At 47.0% G+C, this 24,188-nt stretch overlaps 1 protein-coding gene across 2 annotated transcripts in view; it reads right to left on the reverse strand.

Moving 5' to 3' along the window:
- LOC8027854 (dorsal-ventral patterning protein Sog) overlaps positions 1-24,188 on the reverse strand; it is a 370,069-nt gene that overhangs the window by 221,149 nt on the left and 124,732 nt on the right. For both annotated transcript variants that reach the window (XM_040217931.3, XM_042290868.1), the window contains exon 2: positions 17,342-17,445. In XM_040217931.3, coding sequence (XP_040073865.1) covers positions 17,342-17,445 — 104 coding nt within the window. The remainder of the gene's footprint in view (positions 1-17,341; positions 17,446-24,188) is intronic.

Below are 24,188 nucleotides of genomic sequence, written 5' to 3' on the forward strand. Positions count from 1 at the left end.
TGCTGAACCCGACCATTCGTATCACCAATGAACAGCTCGAAATTGCGCCCGCAAAAGATAGAGCCTTTCACGCAACTATTTTCTTCTTTTTTTTTTATCTTACCCTTTTTTTATTTTGTATCGACTCGCGCGTTCTTCTGCCGATTTAACTTCGAGCACCATCGTTTTATACGCGCAGAGCTGCTCGCTCTTAGATCCCCTAATTACAGAGCCAAGCCGCCACCCCACCACCTACGCGGCACGCATGTCAGTTCGCGGAGACTTATTAAGAAGCCAGTCTGGAGCCGACCCGGTTGCGGCACCGCCGATTAAAACTTTGCCCAAAGAGGCTACCATCCCGGGAACGCCACAATGGCGGTGGCGGCCACAGGTCTTTGGTCGCCGGCCGAATTAAACTTTCAGGAGAGGGCGTCGTGGAGAAACCCAACCAGCTTGCACCACGCATGCACGCGCGCCACCGCTGACCCGGTAGCGAACGCAATTAATTAATTATGCAACACCTTAAAGCGCCACACGGAGCTGGCAGCAAGGTACTACACACACGCGCTCGCACAAACGCGCATAACCCGGCGGGTACTAAAACAACAAGGAGCCGCGGAAGATTAAAAGAAGGAAAGCCTTAGTGGGAAACTTGGGTCATCTAAAGGACGTACAAAACAGACGTCAAAGTGGTGCCGCTTGGCGCGGTATTATGCCCTGTGCCGCTCCGTTTACACAAGAGCTCACGGGAGACGGGGGCCTCCTTTCCCCTTTCCGTTTAATCCGAGCAGGAGATGGTCGTCCCTCTTCGCTTCCCGCGCTAATTTCGTAATTGGAATTAGTCGGCGAAAGAACGTCGCGGGGCGCGCCATCCGAGGGGAATAAGTTTTATTATCTCGCTTCGCGCGCCCGCCTTTGTGCTGCGGGGAAAAGGAAAGAAAGGTTGCGTGCCGCCTGCGAGTGCCGCGATGCGCGCGAGTCATGAATTAAGAAGCTGCCGAGGGATTTGCGAATCAGCGCTGGCAGCCCGCGCGGTCCCCGTGGAAAAATCACACGGCTCGTTCGCCTCGCGCCTCATACGCGGGCCATCGAAGCGAGCAGCGTGTTCGCGTCGAACCGAAAGACGCGGTCTATAGCGAGTATTCACTGGACGCCATATTTGTGGGTGCTGTTTAGAGCGCATGCTCAGAACGAGCCCACATTAATGGGCTGCTAAGACCGGCGCTCTTGATGGTGCGGAATGCACGTTGTAAAAGAACTGTGGAAGCTCGCCATCAGCACGCGCTCAGCATTCGCGCACACAGCTATGGCCGCCAGTGAATACTCCGTATAGACGCACGCGACGACGGCCTAGAATGACGGTATCCCCAACGAAAGGTGTCTCTTATAGACCCTGCGATCGATTTGAAATGTCTGGAATTTACAGGGCCAAGCCTTAAAAGCCGCGATACAAAAGACAGTATGCAGACCTGAGGCGTGTCCAGAGACATTTCTGCCGTCGTGTCTGCAGTAAACGCCGTGTCTCTTGCACGATGTACGAGGCGGTGAGACTGCGGCTTACCGCTTTCGTGTCGGCAACTGGGATGTAGCCTCGATGACGTCACGGTATCGCGTGACGACCGTAATCACCGTGACAGTCGCCGGGCAGCACCGCTACGTCGTGCGGTACAGTGGCGTCAACGTGACAGCGGGACGTTATCATAATTCGAAAAGATCGGTATCCGCGTAAAACCGAAGCCATGTATATATATATATATATATATATATATATATATATATAAGGCGGAGCTTCTTTAATATCACGTAAGGCAGTAATTTTTGGCTCGCACTTCTATTTTTATTTACGTTTTTTTTTTCATTTTGTTAGGAGATAAAAAGAGGAAGAACAAAAAGAAACATATTAGAAAGATTAGGGCAGGACATCACTACTTCGAACTGTCAACGAACATTTAATGAGCAAAACCCAGGCCCAAAAGGACGAAAAGGCGAAGCTAAAAAAAAATATATATATAATAATAATAATAAGAAAGAACGATGTGCCCAAAAGGGACGAGTGGAGAAGGGAAGTGGCTTCCACTATAAGGCTCGTTGTAGCTAGCTGCTGCGACATTTTGTCCTTTACAAAAATCTCCCCGGGCAAAGAAAAAACTCCCTTCGACAGAGAGTCATCTTCACGTCGTTAGACAGGTATCAGGAACTAAAAGGAATAGAGGCCAGATTCGAGAAATCGCCTCTTGATTTCTTCGTGCGAACCTGCAGCAAAGCTAAGAAATTGGAGCCAGAGTAAAGGTATTTTGCTACACTCGAGTGCATTCTAATTTATTAGTAAAGAATATTCGCGATTTCGAGAGAGGCGAAGCCACCAAGCGGAAAAGACGCGAAGGAGAGGAGAGGGGAGCTAGCGCCTATCCAAGCGAGCAGGGAAAACTGGCGCGGCCTGAATGAGAAACACAGGAAAACGGATTAAATGCATGATGCAGGAGATTCTCACTGTATTGCTTTATTAATCCTCATTGCATAAAGTGCGCCCGATATTTCACTAATAGCAATATGAACGCTTCATTCTACATTTAAGAAAAACAACCTGTCCTGCAACTGAGAGGTATAGAAAAAGATCATCGTTTGGGTAGAGTCCCCCCCTCTTTTGCAACCCTTTCCTTCTTGTTATTTACTCTTCGTAGTACAGTACAGTACGTAGTATTACCCTTCACTTGCCTAAATGATTTGGTTTACACGGTGACAGTCAGCGAACAGACGTCAAACAGGAGGGATTAAAGGAAGAGTCGCTGTCTCGCGCCCGCGCGGCCCCGTGGTTCATCTATTAAATACACCATACTTCGTATCAGCTTACGTCCAGATGCAGCCCACGCTACGAGCTAATGCCACCAATCGAGCAGCGTCAAAAGTGCAAGTCACCGGGCCTTTTCTCTTTGCGATTGTTTCAGCCATGATAGAACACGTACAGAAACGTGACGAACTTCATGATGGTCCGCTTTGGACGCTCTCCCGTAGGTACCATCAGGTCGTAGCGTCGGCTGCGTCTGGATTTAAGGTAGAAACGAAGTCTAAGAGCTTAAGAGACACCAGGCGTCGCTTATAATGGTCAGGCTTCAGGCTTTGTGAGCCCTCCTTCGGCGTTTGTTTGAGCTGATGCCACAATCTTATCGGCTGTGCACGAACGATAACAATATTGTCGAATTTGAGACGTCCCGTGTTTTCCAATTGCTGTCAGTGAATACAGTTCACATTAACAGTGCGAGTCTCTTTACGGCGCGTTTGGAGCACCGCATTTTACAGGCAACACGGTAATAGGGTCAGGTCAAGCTACGTATACAAAAAAGTGCATTAATTAACGTATTAAAATTACAAAATTAAAAAAAAAAAAACGATCGTTGCGGCACGATATTCTGCCTGATACCAAGGGTTTAAACATAAAACAGTGCACATTTTGCGCTTATCAGAGATTGAATAATAAAGCGTAATGAGCTGAACCGATTTTCCGTATTGTTATAATAAAACAGTATAAGAGTAACTTTTTTTCTTATTCTTTTTTGATTTGGCGACAAAAAAGGTCTGAATTACTATGTATAACTATACACTTCGTTACGCTAAGAATCGCGCTACGAAGCACATTCAACAGATTTTTATAAACAGGGTTGCTAATTGTAAGTGTGATCCGATAAGAACGTAGCTCCCTTTCAAAATCGGACCAGTTCGTACTACACAAATTCTGATTCACAGAACATGATACAAGAAAAATAACACTCGAGAAGCGAAATCCCTACCCACGCGTGATTTCTCCCCATAATTCGAGCAGCTCTTTTCTTTTTATTCAAGGTTGTCTGCCGCAGCATTCTGAGAAGGTTGGTTTTTCAAAAATTACAGACTGCTACTAGCGGTGTAACAACGATAGTGCTGATCATTACTTGGTGATAGAAGTTAATGTTGTTTATAGACTGTAAACTCGAACTTGAAGGCCGGATAATTACCCAGAACTTGGACAGAACAGCTACATTTTCGAAAGTAGCCTATCCGTATGTGCACATTCATAAGTGAGGCACTTCGCGGGGCAGCAAAGAGAACCTAGTCACTGAAAAACGGGGGATTAAGAGACGCAAGCGAGGAACGTTTTGCTTTGCCCCTTAGTCTTCCACGCCGCCATCTTCCGTTATTCATTTGCCGACACTGATCGCCCGATCCGCATACCGCTATTTGGCGGAGCGCTCCCGGGCCATTTCTCTTCTCGCACGAAAGCGGGGACCGGAAATGACCTCCGGCCCTGACGGCCGGCCGGCACTAGCGTCACTTCCGGTCATCACCGGAGACTTCCGCTTCCGGTACCGACATCACCGGTTCTTTCTCAAGTGCAAATAGAAGCGAGAAAACGAGCAATATATGCAATCGCGTACGGCTGTCGGGTGAATTGGTGAAATTTTCTCCCGGCTTTGTTTCGTGGTTGCAGACCGGAAGCCATCCAAGCTTTCGTTGAACTTCGATTCCATGCACGTTTGAGAAGACAATAGTTTTGTTTTCTTTCGAAATTTCAGAGTTCTGCGTGTTGTATCAAAACCTCCAACTACCTTTTTTTATGGGACATATGTTTCTTTGTTGGTGTTTTCTATATTGGCTGCAATATAAATTTTCACGCAGTTTTGCAACGTTAAAAATAATTTTATTTTTCGATTTCACGATATATCCTAGCGAATGCTCATTCATCTGGACGTCTGAAGGTTTTGCGTTTGGATTGCAAACTGAGGTTAGCAGATTTGAGTAACCGGCTTCAGCTAGGCTTTGGACAAACACTCTTTTGGATTAGGGAAGCTTCAGAAGAAAGGGTAAACGATGAAAGGCAAGAAGATGGGCAAGCATGTCCACTAACTCTGTAAAATCCTAAAACAAAACAAAAAATACACGGGTAGCTACACACAGCGTATTAAGACCTCCATATATCAAACGCAGTGGCGAGCTGCTTCTGCGCCTTTTGTTCTAATAATCAAAATCCACTCTCATTAGCACTTAAAATAAAATAGAACAGAATGCGTAGAACGCATCCCTGCTGCGAACTCCGAGAACAGCTAAACGCGCTGGGAAAAACAAGGAATATATTAACGCGTCCATAATCAGCGATTCTCGCACCACTTAACGTCGGTTGAACGTTTCAATTAGTGGGCGTACATACAAACACAAACAAAAAAAATGAAATCAGGCAATACTTACCGTAACGCTAAAATTTAAAAAGGAGGGGGGGGGGGGCATATATATACGGAGGAAGGGAAGGGAGGGAGAACTTCGACCTAGTCGATTGAAAGTTCAATACGGCGCGTCGGCTCCGCTGCCTCGCTCCGGTGCTCTGCCGGGAGAACCCACCCTCCAGGAGCGCATCGTCTATCATTTGCTGCGGTGCCTGCCCAGCTCCCGCTTCGAAGAGCTTCCTTCTCCTACACCACTCTAATTCTTGGGCGTTTTGTTTTTAGTTTTTATTGCAGTTTTAGTTTATAACCACTTATTTTCCTCGGCGCCAGCTCCCCCGCTCGACGGTGCGACTGGACTGAATTCCGATAATTGCCCTTTGCTATCGAAGCGCTTTCCGTCCGTATAATTAAATTTAAAACGTCCCTCTATCGCTGTGGGCGGTGCTTCGACGCATACTCCATCAAACAACGTAAAAAAGAGAGGGCGGAAGGTAGAGATATACATCTCACAAAACCGTGTTAGGGAAAAGAATTTATATATATATATATATATATATATATATATATATATATATATATATATATATATATATATATATATATATATATATATATATATATATATATATATATATATATAGCTATTGTTTAAAAAGTGAAACTTCAGATATCAGGTCAAGGGGAGTGCTTCTGCAAATTTTCGAGAAAGTATTCTTTCTTCCAATTCTTTCTTTTTTCCTTTTTCTCAGTGACTTCATTTTTATTTTTTCCGTCCTATACTCATTTTTGTTCCAAAGTAGTTGTTCCTTTTTTTTATTTTCTTGTTTAAAAATGGAGTTCTACAGCATCATTGCATACCCTCTTAATCGTACTTCCATTTCTTTTTTTTTTTTTTACGTTTAGTAGGAAACTTCTTACCTTGCTACGAAAACATCGCAATATCCAGTTGATTATGTTGATTCTCGACGCCGGGTTCGTGTTATACGAAAACAGCAAAACGTCTCCAATGCGGGAAAACTTTGTTTTTTACGCGTTTTCGAACTACCCCCGGATATAGTCTGCGCGTCTTGCACTTTATATGTTTTCTATGCAATGTTGGAACTTTATGAGCGCATAAGTTATTTTAGGTATTCGCTGTTTCGTCCTTCGCAGTCTAAACTCAGGTGCGCGTGTGTTTGCTGTTGTGTTTTACATTTTTACGTTATAAATTACAGCTACACGCGATTACACATTGGGCAACCCGTTACCAGATGTTGTCTTTTTCTCTATTTTTAGCCACTTTCACTGGTATCAATATTAAGTAAAATGCGGCACAGCGTACGCGCCGCGTACACGCAAACCAGACTGTGCGCTGTGCACTGATCTTATTCGATTGCCCTCACGAATTACTCGTAGCCTTCATAGCGTCAGGCGTGCGCGCATATTCCCTCCAACCACGAGCTTTCTCAGCCGTTAGGCCGCGCGAGTGTTCACAGAATATTGCGAAAGGTACCGCCTTCCAGTTTCGTCTGAGTGCGAGTGGTTCCATCACCTGCATCTATAGACTGCGCCATAACTAGTGGCATCAGTCGAGGGAAGAGTAAATATGTACTATCGGGGAAAATTGAAATGCGAACAGAGGAGCGCGTGGCTCGCGGGTCAGGCTGCGCCACCTGGAAGTGAGCCTAGGGGCGAGGGTGCGTGGCCTACTGCGATGTGTTCACGCCCTTCGCTCTGCGCTCCCCAAGCTTGGGCAGTGCGCCTCTCAGTGCGCTGAAAGCTACCACCGCTATCTTTGCTCGCTCAGCGCGTGCGGTGCGAAGAAGCTCGCCGCACGCGCTGAGCGAGCAAAGATAGCGCGCTGAAAGCTATCACCGCTATCTTTGCTCGCTCAGCGCGTGCGGTGCGAAGCAGCTCGCCGCACGCGCTGAGCGAGCAAAGATAGCGGTGATAGCTTTCAGCGCACTGAGAGGCGCACTGCCCAAGCTTGGGGAGCACAGAGCGAAGGGCGTGAACACATCGCAGTAGGCCACGCACCCTCGCCCCTAGGCTCACTTCCAGGCGGCGCAGCCTGTACCGCGAGCCACGCACTCCTCTGTTCGCATTTCATTTTTCCCCGATAGTACTTATTCTTTTCCTATGGATCGGAAGGAAAGAAGGTGCGCGCACCCATTTGCGAAAATGCGCCTCAGTCATACAGACCATAGATTTTTTGTTTTATTTTATGACTATCAAGTCTTAAAAGGCTTACCCTTATTGTTTTGTGTATTGGGTGGAGGTGCACTGTTGCAATTGTGAACAGAGGCTGAGTGGCCTACGTAGCCGCCCAATTAGAAGTGGTCGACCGCATCCATCGATCCACCCGTCGCGAATAGCCGTGCGTCAGTTTCCGTGCGAGTTTATGTAGTAATGTGCCTATCGTATGCGCACATGTACAAAATAGTATATGCAATTTTTAAGCGATAGCTTTAGGGAGCTCGCGTCACAAAAAAAAAAAAAGACGGCGTCGGTGTCGACGTCGGTGAAACCAGAAAATCCTGATTGGTCGATAAGTAATTCATTTGCCTTAAAAGAAAAATTCAAAAAAGATTACGCGGAGCGCACCTGCGTTGCCAGCCACGCATGCTTCCGACTAGGCCAGGCAGTAACGCTTGCACGGCTTGGAAACGAGCGGAGAGTTATATCTCGCTCACGCGTTCCACTCTTAAAGGCGAAGCTTAAGCGTCCTCCTGTACAAGCTGTTCATGTGTCCTTAATCCGCCGCCTTAGTTGGTTCGTGCGCGTGTAAGTACTATGAGTAAGTACATTTTGCATGCACGTGTCTGTGGCTGTCATGCGTGCTTATTCATATGCGTCTATCCGTGTAAAAAAAACGTGTGCGTGTGCGTGTTTCTTTTTTTTTTCACTCGTGTGGTTAGTTGTGCGTGTCGACGAGATTGTGTTCTTTCGTCTGCGCTATCAGGAACGGATGAAGTGAGGCACGGCAGTTAACGATCGCGAGAGGACACTTAGAGGGCTTCACTATCTATTCTACAGGGACGAGGCACACGAAGTTCAGGAAGATAGAAAGTGAGATGTTTGCAATTCACCTGCCCATAAAGCGAAATCAAGGTATAGAGCACTACAGTACAGCATACAATCCTCGCAGACAAGCGTCATCGCATAACATTTGGCCATGTCGTCTCTAACTGCCAATGGGCAAACACCAGCGAGAGGGAATCTAAAATATGTATAAATACGCGCCCGGAAGAAGATCCCGCATATTTGAACGCCAAAAAAAAAAAACATCCGCACTTTAAAAAAAAAAAAAATTAAATCAAATAATAAAAAAAAGCGTATTTTGACGGTGAAAATAAAGCGAGGGGTCGGTACGCACGAGGGTCGTGACACCTAAAATACACAATCAAAAAATAAATAAAAAAAAATAAAGCCGAAACAGAAGGAAGGGGGCAAACCGCGACCCGCTAAAAATACCCAAAGCGAGCAAACAAAAGACGCCCGGATGCATTCAGAAATCGAGCGCCGGGTTCCATAAATAAATGAATAACGGAGTTCGTTCCGCGGACGCTGACAATAACCCGAAAGAAATGTACGCGTCGCGGTGCGCCGTGCCGCGGCAGCGCCGACCCCCGGCGAGACGCGGAACTTTCGCCCCCTTATCTGAAAATATAATGGGAAGCGTATCAGCGTCGGCAGCGGGGACCACCGGGGCCAGGAGGGACGACGGGGAGGGCAGGCCCATTTGAAAACCAAATCACGTCACCTTCAGGCGGCGGCGGCAAGGGCTGGCAGCCCAGAAGCGTCGAGACGCCTTTCCCGGGCTCTCACCGGCCACCGCCAGATCTGACGGGCGTCTCAGAAGCGGCTTCGCCCCGTGTACACAACCCCGTGTGGTGGTATGCGGGAGGAGGCGGCTCAGTGTTATGCGCATCGAGATCGCTGACGCCGTGTCCGGGAGCGCGGGCCGTAAGCAGCAGCGAGCCTCGATGCTCAGATAGCCAATGTTGCCCGAGGACTGAGAAGCGTGTGGCCCTATCGGCATCCATATTCCGGTTCGAGGCTGGTATCAAAGAGGCTGTCGGTGCGTGACAGACAGGTCGGAAGGTGTTCCCTGACGTTCGCTCCAGTTTTTGCCTTTGATACTGGCTCTTCGTGGTAGATTGCCTCGTCGGAAGAGGTTCCAGGCCAGCGACTTATACACCCCTCCCAACAGCTCCCCCCCCCCCCCCCCTCCGGATTTCCTAAGCTAAGTAAACAGGCCTATGGTATTCGGTGATATCACCAATTATTGCATTCACCGTGAGCTTCATGGAGCCACACAAGCACTGCCCAAATATCGTATACAAAACACGCGGTGTACTACCGCTGTCAGACGATGCCCTAAAGCTCCTTTTCAATAAATATAATTTCCGCTAAAATACATTCTGATAAAGGAGCTGCTGTCAAACGACCGGCCAAATGCTATTTACCGCCGATATTGATTGCTTTGGCGCTGGCCACACGGAGTTGAAACCGAAACTAAAATCATTATTGAAATTTTTAGAGTCACTTCAAGGATTCCAAGTTAGTAGCGCCTATTTTAAGAACCATTTTTTAAACAAAAATAATTCCGATAAGGAAAAAAGAAACCCATTCTCAAGAAGCCACGAGAGTATATTAAATTGAGAGTGTGCAAATTAATGCCAGGATACAAAAACCTAAAAATAATTGATTTTTTTTTCATAGATAAATTCTGTGTTTTATTTACAACTGAGGTGTAAATAGAGCTTTATACCAGCAACACCTGAAAAAAGAGTAAACACGCAGGGGAGTTGGTGAATTTAAGCCTGGGACGCGTTTTGAGGAAGAAGACACGGATCGTCCCTGACAATTAAGATTCCAATTGGCGACGAAAGCCTTTCGTTTGTACAACGCCCTCACCAAACGCCTGAAAAACCCATGCCGAGGTCAATTTTACGACGAGTAACTTCAGGAAGACAAAATGATGCGCCAGCTCGCCTCCACGGAGGATACTTTTTTCGAAAAGGCCGCTTTTGTCGAAGGAGCATTTTTCACGGTGCCGTGAAGTTGTTTCTTTTTAAGTGTAACAGATTTGTCTGAAAAAAGAAGTCCTGAAAGCAACAGCAATGCATTTTGTGCAGGTAAGTTCTACGGCCAGTGGGACGTAGTATAGGAGGGGGTTGATTGTAACCATCAGTCGGTTCATTAACTAAACTATGTTAGCTAACGTTTTAATTATTGAACATAAACGTACGGCTCTAATTATGAGCTTGCTGAAAAAGATACAATAAATCGCACAATTAAAAGAGAAAAAAAAAAAGAAGACTCGTATCACGTGGGGAGCGCGGGGGAGTACTTGATGGTACTACTTGTGCGGGAGGGGCGAGGCTACCGGTGCAATAACCCGCACCCCCGCGGGTTTTCTTTTGTCTTTTGTCTTTTTTTATGATTTTAGTTTCGTGCCTCTTGTACGAGTGATAACTTTAGCGCACTACCGCGCTTCCCACGCGCTCAGTCTTTTTAAAAAAATAATTGAGTTAGTAGTTTTCGATGACGCTCAGCAAGTTTTTAATTGGAAGTTGGAACCATATGTCTATCTTCACTAATTAAAAAAAAATAAAACATTAAGTCTATTATTTGAGTCAATCCTGACGATTAGCTTCCTACATTATAACCCCCTGGCTGTATAACCCACCTGCACAAGCGGCCCTAACGTAACCCTGCCGGCTTTAAAAAAAAAAAAAAATCATGTATGTTTCGAAGATGTGTGCAACAGTTTTTGTACGACCAATGTGCAGGACGTCATGCAAGGAAGAACACGCCTGTGTCTGTATGTAGACTTTCGTTTGTGCGATGCATGTATGTAACCGCGGCTTTCTACAGCTTGATCTGGCGCGTTGAGCACCCCTGTGTACTGTAATATGTACATTCATATTAACGTGAACGGCGTACCAAGCCCACCGCCGTGGCGAGAGCGGCGACCGACAACGGATCGCTTAGTTTACCCGCGCAGCTCATGACCGCGTGTTTTCGTCTAACCTACTTTAAATACGGCACATTCAAACAAATTAGCCCGGTTTCGAAATCGCAGCGGTGGCGTTGGGAATGGCATCCCATATCACAGGTTCATGCGTGCGGGGCCGCCCAATAATCTGCATGAGGGCATATCCGAGGTACTTTGTGCTGAGGTATGTTCGACCCCGTCCGCGTCGATTATGTTACGGGGGGGCGTCCCGCGCGTGTGCGCGGTTGTGTAATCAGTGCTGCGTGACGGGCGTTAAAGGCCTCCCATTAGCGGACGCACCCCACAGCCTCCAACTAGCACCCTATAGAGTAATGAAGAACCAATATTGTCAAATCTCAATGTCAGATCGGCCTCTCGTTGCGTAAGTATTTGCAACGCGTTGCAAATAACTTTGCGTTGTTTTGCTTTATACTGAGATAAAAAAAGAACACCATCTACTTCTATCTACTTCCACCATTAAAGCCTATCATAAATCACTCCACTGCAGCACCGCGAGCAATGAAAGCACGTGTTTCCCACTAACCCGTCTTTAAAAACCTGCCACGTTTTCTTTCACCGAGTCGTGTGCAGGTAAATGTCGATCAGAGCCAGGTGCATGGCTCGGAATATGCTCGGAGGACGCGTTTTGCTTCGAAAGAGTTCGGCCGTTTCCGTGACCGCGCTAATTTGCTTCGAATGAACCCGAATATCCGTCGACGGATTGATTGATTAATACCGGCGCACGCCGACCGGTGACGTGAGCTCGTGTCTAATTTGTGACTGCTGAGTCGCATTCAGCCGCGATGGCCTCGGTACCGCTGGTAACCGGAAGCATCATAAAAAGGTCGGCAAGCTTTCTTGAATGAGAAAAGAAAAAATAATCCACTTTTAAGGTTTTTTTGTTTTTTTTCCGGCGACATTGTATCCGATAGGAAAAAGAAACATCGTAAATAGCATTTATTCATTTATTCATTCTCGAAATTTCGCTTGGGAAACAAAGACTTAGTAGAGCAAAACGGCACTTTGGGCCAGTTGGTTCATGGCCGGTAGCAATCAGGTCATCGAACAACGTTTCATTGACAGATCGTTTCATTGACACGAGATGTTTCATCGACAAATCGTCTCATCGGCAGTTTACGTTAGCTTTACTTTTTTGTAATAAGCTGCATGAGACTGTTGCCGCAAAGCGGAACCTACGGGTCGTTCAAGTGGGTTAACATTTCTGTAATGAGCCGCCAAAGAACTGTCGCTGCGAAGCGGCGTGAATGCAGGCGAGAGGAGGGTTAACGCGCACCCCAGTGTTACACGGGTGACGAAATGTCCCTACAGCGTGCGATTCGCGTGACGAGTGTCGATGAAACGATCGTGTCGACGAAACCTGTGTACCGTGAAAGTCGTCCACGAAACGAGTTTCGACGAAATGACGGGGACCCGTTTATGGTCGCCTAAAAAGCGGAAAACGCACACACAAGGACAAAGGACGGTGGACGACATACGACCCTGTATCAACCTCCTTCCTTCGTCCTTGTGTGTGCTTTCGGCGCTTTCCTAAGTGAACTCAGTATACATGCCTTAAATGTGACGTCACATGGCACCGTAGCAGCCGTCACTGCTCCGTACCATGCTCCTGAGCCCTTACCTTCTGCACCACACATCTCGCAAAATCGAATTTGTTCTTCTTGGGAAGCCTTGTGGAGAAAAGCAGGTTCGATGGTGCCAAATGTTTGCTGCAAAAGGTACGGGCACACGAACATGGAATGGAGCAACGGCGGCTGACGTGACGTCAATGCAGGCCATGCCTAGTATTTAACGAAAATCACTTTCCCGGCTCCTTGGCATCATCTGCTGGTTTCCTCGAATACCGATACGCGATGTGCTGTTATTTTAGTTTCAACACTCCATATCGTTCCATAAAGAAAAGAAGAAACAAAACCCTTAAAAACTTGTGTTCGAGGGAAACGATTCAGGTGACCCTTCTGTCCCGCCTGCGATTAAGTTCTTCAGGACGACACACGGCTTTGCGCATACCGCGTTTTGTTTTGTTTAATCGCGCTTGTTTTTTTTTTTTTGTTTTCTTTTTTTTGTTTTTTCTTTTTTTAGGTTTAAAGTTTGTCAGTGCTGAGGTTGCGGAAAGCCAAACTAAACGGATTGTTCGTCGCCCTGATAATCCTTCCCTTCTTGCGGGGAGTTGACGAGGAAAAGGAACGTGAGGCTCGTAAATGCACTTTCTGCACTTCCATGCTCCATACATTAGGAACTTGGCGTGTTTATTATGAGCTCTAGTTCTAGCCGCAGTCAAATGGTCGTTTCATGGTCACCTTAAAATGAAGCGAGGAATATATCACATACGCGCGATCTCTCGGCCAATCAAACCGTTGCCAAAACCACGAACTCGGACTAATGCGTGTTTCACATGCAGCGGTTTTGGCCCTAGAGCGGCACGATTTCTGCCGTCGCGGCGCTCTGGCCAACCACAGCGGTTGAGCGGCACGAGCGCCGCGACGGCAGAAATCGCGCCGCTCTAGGGCCAAAATCGCTGCATGTGAAACACGTTTAAGACGTTCTGTGGCGCTGCGTTCTAACACGAAACAAAGTATTCGCGACTCCAGCAAAACGGACGTCGCCAAGCGGGAAAACCGGGAACCAGCCGGTCCAGGTCGCTCCGCGCTTCTCCGCGTCTCTGGTGGCTTTCGCGGACACGTGTTGTCGGCGCGGTGGCGAACATTGTAATTTAACAAAGGTCCGAAAATTTCTTAAGTTTGCCTGAGTGTTCATTAGTGTGGTGAAGCCTCAATAGATTGCTTCCTTCCATCACGTGTTTGAAAGCCCGTTTACTCCACAACACACGGTCGCGTGCTTTCAATTTCTTGAATGGGGAAGAATCAAGGAAAAACGTTTTGATTTCTTGTCTGTCTCGAATCGCATTCAAAGTGACGACTACTTGGTAACTGATAAGTGTCTTTTTTTATAAGGATGCAGAACAGTGGACTATGGACGACAGACGAGGTGTTTCACTGGAAGGAACACCAATGTTGCAGTCAAGTGAATGGGGAGGTTCGATAGCTGCTTTTCTTGAGTTTGGTTGTGCTCGATTAGCTTCAAGTTTGAGCCACCCACGCCGGCCGGTGCGTTGGCTATTCATTTTGGCTGCTTTTCGCCGAAAAAGCCTCTGGACCCCACTGAAGGAGTTGGGCTAATTTCGCAATTACTTGATTCAGGAAAACCTGCTCGCTGCCTATGATTAATGAGGGAAATTATCTGCTTTCAATAGGTGGGGGACGCGTCTCGCAAAGTTAGAAGCTGCCACGGCATTAGGATCTACCGCGCCTCCAATATTTGTATCATACCCCCGTCGAAGCCAGCAGCAATATACGTCAACATTGCTCAGGTTGACCGGCCACAAAAAATACTCATTTTATCCATTCACGATTCGAAGTCAAGTTAAATGCAGAGAGGTTCTGAGTGAATCTCCGATGAAGACTCTCTTCAATTTGTCCGCATTCGTCTCCGTGCTACCGGCTAGAACCATTTGGCTAAGTTTAAGCATAGTACCTCTCTGTCTGTCAAATGTACTTTTATTCAGCAGGTCACCTGATAGCTAGTCAACTAGGTTCATATTTCAGCCCGAAGAATATACTAATATCGCTTTAGTGGGACCATAGTACGTAATATAATACATAACCGCATATTCATCAAAATGACTTCTCGATTGCTACTAAAACCTGAATTGAAATACGAGTATCAGCTGCTTAGTGAAGCGCCAGCGGGTTACCATGCTCCTTGGCTCAAGAAGCGCTTGCTTAATTTTCGCAATTTTCCTGCAGCCTGTGTTGTTGACCGAGCAGACGACTGGAGCTGTTTCTGAAACGCGGATACGCACAAAAGCTCGATTTTTCGGACAGATAAGTCGCATGGTCGAGGCATGCGAGTTAGCTAAAAATTACTCTCGGTGGAACAATTCTGTAGCCATCGCTGCTTTCCATGATCAAAATTAATTAGAGTCTATTACCGTTTCTCCGGAGCCCATAGTTTCGGTTTTGAACGAAGTCTCCGGAACGAAAGTTTGACATGAAAAGAACAAAAAAACACCGGCAAAACAAAACTATGCTCGGCAAGTTTATGCGCACGGGCTACATTTAACCGGCTCAGTTCAAATGCCTATAAAATTGGGCATTAAACAAAAGAAAATTTGTTAAACCGAATGCGCCACCCGTTCAGGCGGCCCGGCCGAGCCAACGCGACCTGAACCCAGCCGCCATGTTCGTTTGGTGGTGGCGCCCCCTATAGGTCGCTGGAGTCGCGAATAGGCTACAGGCTCGCAAGAGTATGTTTGAGATGACTGCGCTAATTACCGTTCCCTTAAGGATCGGCATTACTGGTGAAAAAAACGCATGCGAGTATTCCACCTCTATACGTGCGTCTCCTGGCTGGATGTGTACAACTTATAGGCCTCAACATGGAACAGCATGTGAAGTACGTGCACTCAACCCGTTGCAAATTATCATTCGGTCATTCCAAAGTCGAACCTTTATACTATTAGACCTCTGTGTTTCCCAAAGCTGGTTCAGCGATTTTCTAACGTAGCAGCTCGGGCGAGTTGGTTGCACATATTAACACCCACTACAGCGCACACTGCAAACGTACACTCACACCGTACACTCACTCCTTAGTCTTACACACGAAAAAGAAAAGAAAAAAAGCACGGTTCGTCTGAATTTTTCCTTTCTTTTTCGTGTGTAAGGAGTGAGTGTACGTTTGCAGTGCGCGCTGTAGTGGGTGTTAACAGAGATTTGCGTCAGCTGGAAGCGAAGAATACCAAGGCGACTGCAGCAGCCGCATCTCACATATTTCATATGCAGCGTGGCAACCAAAACAAGGAGTTTAGATGGGTTGGTCACGTCGCTTCCGACCGACCAATCATATATGAAGAATATTACGAACGATAGCCTGTTCGACACGCGAACACTTCCCGCAACACTGCTCGCATTAATTACCAGGAGACGCACGGCGCGCACTTTTCCTGCTGACACGGCGTTCGTTGATTTCGATCGCTTCTGGCTGCTGCGAACGGAAACGGTGCAAATCTTTTACCCAATCCTTTAAACGCAAGAACAACAAAGAGAGAGTCGCCGTCTCTGCGCATGCATCGTGTCGGGGGTATCGGTGGTATCAGAAGGATCTACTAAAACTTTGCATTGTTGCGCAAACACGCAATCACGTGTACACTCTAAAAAAAGTATGTGCGCCTACTTTCACGCACAACACACCGAGAGCAAATCAGCGCAACTTACGGAGGTAGCTCAGCGAATGACGATCCCGAAACATATGTTTAGACCAAAAACCGCAGTCTGAGTTGTGACATTAAGCAATGCAAAGCGTCACGCGTGCATTCCTTAATGTCATAACACAGTCTGCGTTTTTTGGTCCAAACAGATGTTTCGGGCATCGTCATTCGCTGAGCTGCCTCCGTACGTTGCGCTGATTGGTTCTCCCAGTGTTGTGTGTGAAAGTAGTCGCACAGACTTTTTTAAGGGTGTAGAAAACGTTGTCGAGAAAGAAATAAATAAAACAAGGCCATAAGACAGTTTAGTACGTCGTTTCAGCCTCCATACTTTTCCAATGATTGCAAAGTGTTTTGCAGTACGCAGTTGTCAGTACTTCTACACTATTGAGAAATTACGTTACCTCACAAAAGGAGACGCAACTAATCTCTCTTCGTAGTCTGTCATTGAGCAGGCTCGCTAATCTCTTCGTTAATTTATACTCATCGTAACCTTCACGAGCAGTTGTAATTGGAGGAAACTATCTCGGCCCTCCATTGGCTGTGAGTGAGGCGTGCAGATATATACCTTTTGCAAAAGTGCGTGGAGTAGCAGCTCCGACGATTATCCGAGGCCGCCATAATTTGAACCTGCACTTTGAGCGTGCATCGGGCACGAGCGCTGCGTCAGCGTTTGGCGCGTACTCGGGTCCGAATGCATTCGACACGAGTGCCGCCACAGCGCTCGCCGTGAACTCGGATCCAACCAGACGCTTCGGGCAGGACGCGGTGCCCGTAATATGGCGGCCGCCACTGAAGCCTGATGGACTTATAAAAAACAAAAACAAAGAGGCTCTGTACTATCTTCGGAGAATGAACCCGCGCTGCGAGACCGCGTCTCTCATAAAGAACCCCGTAGACACTCACCGGAGTGCACTCACAGCGCACGCAGTAGAGCACGCCGAACGGAGGACCCAGGTCCGGCCGCCATCTTTCTTCCAGCTCGTAGGTGAGGTTCCCGAACTGGCAATCTGAAACAGAAGCCGTCAAACTAATGAGCCTTCAGTTGGCTCGCCATAAGTAAATGAGCTATGCGATCACGTAACAGAACGGGCTATACTTGGTTTCAGCTTAGGTCCGAGCACGGCCGATCTTATGAGCCAAAGGGGCAATCAAACAGCGAAAGAGGCACAATGTCATGGCGTGGTCTCTGTAGTTGATAGGACCAGACGGTATTCGCCGTGTTTCTGTGCGTGCTCCTCTGCCGGCTAGTCCTATCAAGCGCAGAGAGCACGCCATAACGCTGCGCTTTTTGCGCTGTTTGATTGGCCCTTCGGATCATGACATCGGCCGCGCTCGGACATAAGGTGAAACGAAGTATAGAACACCCGGCATGTTTCTTTTTCTAAAGGCCATGCCGAACCAATACCACCCGAAAGACCAGGCCTGCTCGTGACGTCATCGTTTGTGGATCTCCGATCCGCCCCTGGTGGCAAACACTTCGAAGTTGAGCGAGAGACTACGGTGGTATTGACGGACTAACATAGGCAGCAGGCCTGACCTTATTGCCTTCATTACGCAGGTATCCAGAGCGACAATGTTAGGGTAAACAAACAATCGTCAGTTTTTTTTTATGTTTTTGTTTTAAAAGCTAACGGTTTCCCTAAATACCACTATACTCGTTTTCACCTCAAATACTGTAGTAAAATAAAAAAAAAAAGTTTGGCTTTTTGTGACGCATTACTAATTTCCTCGTTTATGCAGAGAATTAAAGATATTGTCGTGCGTTTTATATTCCCTATGTGTTATCTCATGAAGACGTACACGTTTCAAACGCCAAAAGCGCCGCCTCTTTTTCTGACAACCAAATCTTGTAAAAAAACTACTTCTCTCCGCGTACAAATAAAGCAACCAACTTTTTCTTCTTTTTTTTTTTTAGATGGAAACGAGTATAGTGTGGCGGAAATTCCAGCGTTTAGAACATCAACTTCGGCTCTAAAGTTTGGTGCCTACCAATAATTAGTTTGAGAGAAATGCAGAAAAGCGCGGATAAAAAGACAGTCAGTGAACACGAGTCACCGCAATATATCCGTGGTTCGAATGCCGCGTGCATAGTTTCCTCCTTGAACTCATTGCCGTGCAGCATTCGAAGCAAGGTTCTAACGGCGACTCACTTTTGAATATGTATGCAGACTGATTTGTTTTTTGTTTTTTGTTTTTTTATTAGTGTATAACCAGTGTGGGCCCGGCTTAATTAAGGGTGTCTCATGTCCCCGCAGTGGAAGAAAAAATTTGCCAGTGCAGTACTGCCCGGGTTTTTTTTTAACGTGCACCACGCATCAGTAGTACACAACTGCATACCAGTATAAGATGCTCTTGCTTCCGAAAGATGTCCTCGAGAATAGCACCGCTCCAACGGTAACGAACTATCGGATCGACATTGAGTGATAGTCTAGACTAGAACATAGGCCAAGACTGGCATTCAAAGCATTGCAGGTAATCGATGTCGAAATGTCCCCAAAAAAAAAAAAAAAAAAAAACAAGTGTTGACGTGGTAAGAAAAAGCGTTAAACTGCAATTTTAAAACAAAAACAAAAATGTGTGCAGCAATTGGAATAAAGGCCAAACCGTATGTAAGCGATTTAGCGCGCGACGAGACGAGCGACGGCGACAGCGACGGGAGTCAGCGACGATCGAGCGACGGAGATTTGTCACTGCCGCCCGTCGCGTCGATCGGTTTCTGGATTTCTAGAAAACGTCCCTTATCGCCTTGGTCGCTTGCTCCCGTCGCTCTCATGTGGTTTGATTCGTCGCGCGACTGACCGAGCGACAGCGAAGCGGGTCGCCGTCGCTTGTCTCGTCGCTTGCCAAATCGGTTGCATGCGGTTTCTACTTCAACCGCTCGAGCAGTATCCGAAGAGCGAACCAGTTACGAAATCATCTCTATAGTGCAAAGGCCGTCCACCTCTGGGCGTTGGAACGTGGGTAAAAGACGGGGACAGGAAAGGCATAAAGACCGGCGGGCCTAAAAATATTGCGCTCGGATCATGGCGGGCCAGCCACCGATACGCTCGAAAACATTCCAAAGCCCAGACAGCTAGGATGGGGATGGAGAGGTGTCGAAACCCGAGCTCAGCCTCCCAACGGCGCCGCCGCCGCCGCCGGAGGCAGACACGGTAACTGGAAACGAGGCGACTCGGGTCTCCTCACAGCAGCAGCCTGCAGTGTCCTACACCGGCGCGGCGCAGGTAAGCAGAGAAGGCCGCCGACCGGCCTTCACACCCGCGCAACTGCCTTGACCTCGGCGCCCCCTCGCAGCGGCACGACCGATCCGCTTCCTTTCCCACGGGAAGTACGACACCGCTGTTTGGGACAGAGCTCCGCATTCTAATCGCTCAGGTCGGCGAGCAGTCCCCACTAGAGTGAGATTTCGGAGTGATTCCAACTGCACGAACAGGGTCACGTGGTCTATGGGGACATGTTTGCAGTACGAGCGGCGAGGAGGTGAGAAAAGCGTGGACAAGTCTCAGCGCCCAACGCCACCTAGAATAATCAAAGCCCGAGCACTGGAGTTTCGACGTTCAGTGAGATGGAGCGCAGACACAGTTTGATGGCGAGGGCTGCCCCTTACAAAAAACAGGTCTCACGATTATTTTTCAATTTGTTTGGACTTCTTAGTGACTTTCTGGGATCCTACTGAATTTCTTTATAAACGCACTTTGTGTTGATTATTGTCAAAAACCTTTCAAAAGAAAAAGAATAATAAAATTTTGCAAACTTATTTATAAAAAGAAATCAAAAGTAGTTATCACGTTTTTATGTGGGTTATTTAAAAAAAAGCGTATAAAAGCAACTAATGATGCGTTTTGTTTAAATATGAGAAATTAGACAGAAATTATTGATATTAGTTTTATACTATTTTATAACAAGAAAAAATATTATTTTTATTATTTTATTGGTTATTCAGGACATATTTTTATTTATCATTTGGAAGAGTGTTTTGAAGAGTAACAGCTCGCATTTTTTGAAAATATTGAAAGGCAAAAGACATTTTCTACAGATTTTTTTCTGTTGGCATATTTGTAAGAAATCTAAAAATGATCGTATGTTGCTTTGCACTTCTGTTTCTTTCATTCCAAGATTCCTGTTGTTTTTTTTTATTTTTTTTTTAATTAGAGGAAGAAGCCAAATTAAGAGGGAACTTTTCCATTCCCTTTCCTATTTGTATTTAATAAAACATTCTGAAAACAATTCACTCCTAACATACGTTGAAGAATGGCTTGAACTCGACATCTGTCTATAGCAAAATTCTTATTTTTATGGGAGTGTATAGCGTTATGGGGGTCGGACGTAACAAAAATAATATTGAAGTTACTTCCGACGTAACATAAAAGTTCGCTCTGCCTAGCGTTACGTCCGGACGGACAGCTGAAACGCGTTAACCTAATCTCCCTCTCTTTCTCGCTCATAAACACTGAAAAGCGATAAAACTTCTTCTAGAAGCTGTTTTTCTGGATGCTGATTTAGCGACTGCACCGAATTATTATTAGCTGCCCCAAATGCATTTTACAGTAAGAGATACGAACTTCGAAACACTGTTCTTTCCTTAACAGATTCCCGAGAAGAAGATCGAACACTTGGAACCTTAATAAGTGCTGAGGTGGTCACCGGCCAAATGATTCCCTTCAATATGTAGGCTATATAAGGCTCTGGAGCAGTTCACGGGACCGTGATTCTAGTGTTGAGTGCTTCATAGTGTTTGTGTTTGTGTTCGTTTCTAATGTGTATTTATGTGATGTGTATAGCGCGTTCAAATACCACAGGAACACTATTTCCTAACAAAATCCAAAATACAAACTAAAAAATAATTGAGTGTCTATTTTTTTTTGTACGTTATTCGGCGGTTCCTTTGAAGAAAATTCAACAAAATTGCTGTTATTCTAAAAGGAATTCAGTGGCCAATTTTAACCAGAAATTAAGTAAGTTGTCGGAATAAACTCTGGGAAACCTAAAAAAAAAAGATTCCAGAAATTTTTTTTAACAGAAGTTCACAAGAATTTAAACACAGATTTTTGTAAGGGGCGTCAGCGTTACCTCGGGCCTTGTGTCCACTCAATGCGTCGAAAGGAAAGCTCGGCGTCCTGAGCTCGAACCCAATCGCTTAGTGGGCGCCATCTGAGTGCTTTGACGCCACGTGGAGGTAGAAGAGGATGTTCAGCGGCTTCGATTTGCACCGCATCTCCGCCATGCTGTCCTCCTCACCACGCCGCGAGGACGCAACGCACGCGCGACCAAACCACGGCGTCCACCATGAAATTGCAAACGCTCCCCGAGGTTTGAGTTGCTCGCTCCGTTAAATCTAGTCTCTCTAGTCGCTCCTACGCTCCGTTTCAACCTTACGTAGGACCGCTGCGGACGGTACCATGCCACCCCAGCCCATCCAGCGCGGCGGAAACGTCACGTGACTATATATGCGCCCTGGGAGTCGCTGGCTGTGCTTGAACCGAAGATCACGTGACACTCAGACGGCACTGGATTGGCCTGGACGGCTCGCAGCGTCCGCCGCGGTCCATCGATCGGCAAAGAGACCGGAAAGACTGCCGCGGCAGAAAGGTTCAGCGCGAAAACGGTCGGCGGCTACTATTAGAGCGGTGCGACGGATTAGACTACGGCTAACCGGTTCGAGATAAATGGGGCTCATTATTGTCAGCGCCCAGCCAAGGGCGAATGGTAAACGCTAAATTGTAGAGTGTATATAATAAACACGACGGCGGCGCGTTCAGCGGTCTCGGCGGTTCTTGGCATGACGGCGTAACGCGACTAATTACCGACTAGCTGCGAATAGGATCTCGCATCGTTAACGGATAACCTTTGGCGGCTAACGGCGCGCGGGCGAAAAGCCCGAGCGAGGAGACTGGTTTCTGGTTTCCTTCTATGCTCCGTTCACCCCTAGGCTGGAAGTACGCGCTGGAAGCTGTAGTCGGACCAATCAACCGCTTTCATTCCATCACCCGACCTCTCTGTGCGAAGGGCGCGTGTGTTTGGGGCGCTAAGGTCAGAAATACGCGTATGGCTGGTACAACGAGCGAGTCTCCACCGCACTTTCAGCTTATGGGTGAGCAAAGCGTAGACCGGCGTTCCCGTGCGTCTCAGACTGGTACAGGAACGAGCAGAGGCCTGTCCTCGCCAAGTGCCGGGCCACAGCGACTTTGCGAGGACAGGCCGCAGCTTTACACGGACGAATTTGACGTCTTGCAGACGCTTATGATCACTTAAAAAGAAAAGTGCTCAAGCGACAGTGCCGTCGAGCTGGTTGATCTTCTTGGTGAGGAAAAGACATAACGAGATAGGATATAAGGTGAAAAACGCACGCGATACCACTATCAATCTAAAGCCGCGGTCGCACTGTTCATCGTCATTCAAAAGGCACGGTATTCGCTGCGGTCATTCAACACGCACGTTCGAAGACGTTTGCATCAGCCTTCACATATATGTACGCTTCGGACATGTCTGACGAGAGTGTTTGCGTGAATAACATGACAAGACAGCCATAGAATAAGGAAACACGTGTACGTCTGCTCGTGTGTATTGTACCTTCTCAAAATAAATAAATTAAAAAAATCGCGCTCCCACAGGCCGCGGGTTAACACCCCAGCGAAGCACTGAGAATAAATGAAGTTACCCTATAACCCCGTAACCAAAGGGTCAATTACACGGCGCCTACACGCAGTTAGCGAGTCCCCTCGCAGATTGAAGGCACCGAGAACATGATTTGATCCTGTCCCACGAGGATCCCTAGGTCGGCACTTCGGCGCTGAGCGCCCGAAGTGATTAGAAAAATGTTCTGGCACACTCGAGGTCACGCATGAGATACCTGTGGACAACACTATTCGCTTCCTTGACATCATATTTTTATTTCTCGACAACCACATCTGCTGGTGTTGTGAGTAGGGTGCCTAGATGTATGTCTGTCTCAGGGTGAAGACATCCATTGTTGTCCGGAATGTGCCAGCGCGTGACGCTCTCGCGCACTCGGTGCGTGACTTGGGCGGTAAGATGGCGTCTATGCATCAGCCAAAGCTACGCGCTCGAGCTGAGTGACACCGGATTGCGCGCACTTCAAAATGCATCAAAAAACGATTGGGCGGAAAAATGGCTGAGATGTCACCACTCAAGCAAAAGCGCGCGTGTGTATGAAGGCACTCTAGTTGTGAGGCACGCGCGAATAAGCCGTTATTTCCGTTTCATTCAGCCCACTCCAAGCTAGTCAAAAGAAGTAGTGTTAACCTGTGTTTCAGCAATGCACTAAAAAAGTCCTGTGAGCATTTGATACCTAGTGTTTTCGATCAGCAACTTTTGCGCTTGCTTGCAGCTGGGTATCCAAAACACATTCTTGTTGCGGTCGCGGAGGGCCTTCTAAGAAAGCGCTGTCTCGTGGAAAACAATGGGAGCCAGCTGACAAGACAAAAAGGAACATTTGTTGTGATACCGTATATACACCGAGTGTCGCACAACTTAAAGAAAGTAGCAATGCGATCAAATGTAAAGGTAGTGTTTTCTGCGCCCAATAAGCTTGTGGACCTGTGCAAAAAAAGCCTGGCGTGCGTGCCAAACACGGATGCATGTGAAAAGAAGCACAGAACGAAATTTGTCGACTGTACAGATGGTGTGGTTTATCGCATTCCGTTGTCCTGTGGCAGGCACTACGTCGGGCAGACGGGGCGCTGCCTAAATGATCGACTTCGCGAGCACAATAACAACGTGCAAAAAAAAA

Source organism: Ixodes scapularis, unplaced genomic scaffold (assembly GCF_016920785.2).
Source record: "Ixodes scapularis isolate PalLabHiFi unplaced genomic scaffold, ASM1692078v2 PGA_scaffold1__304_contigs__length_218370807, whole genome shotgun sequence".
In the NCBI taxonomy this organism is placed as follows: domain Eukaryota; kingdom Metazoa; phylum Arthropoda; class Arachnida; order Ixodida; family Ixodidae; genus Ixodes; species Ixodes scapularis.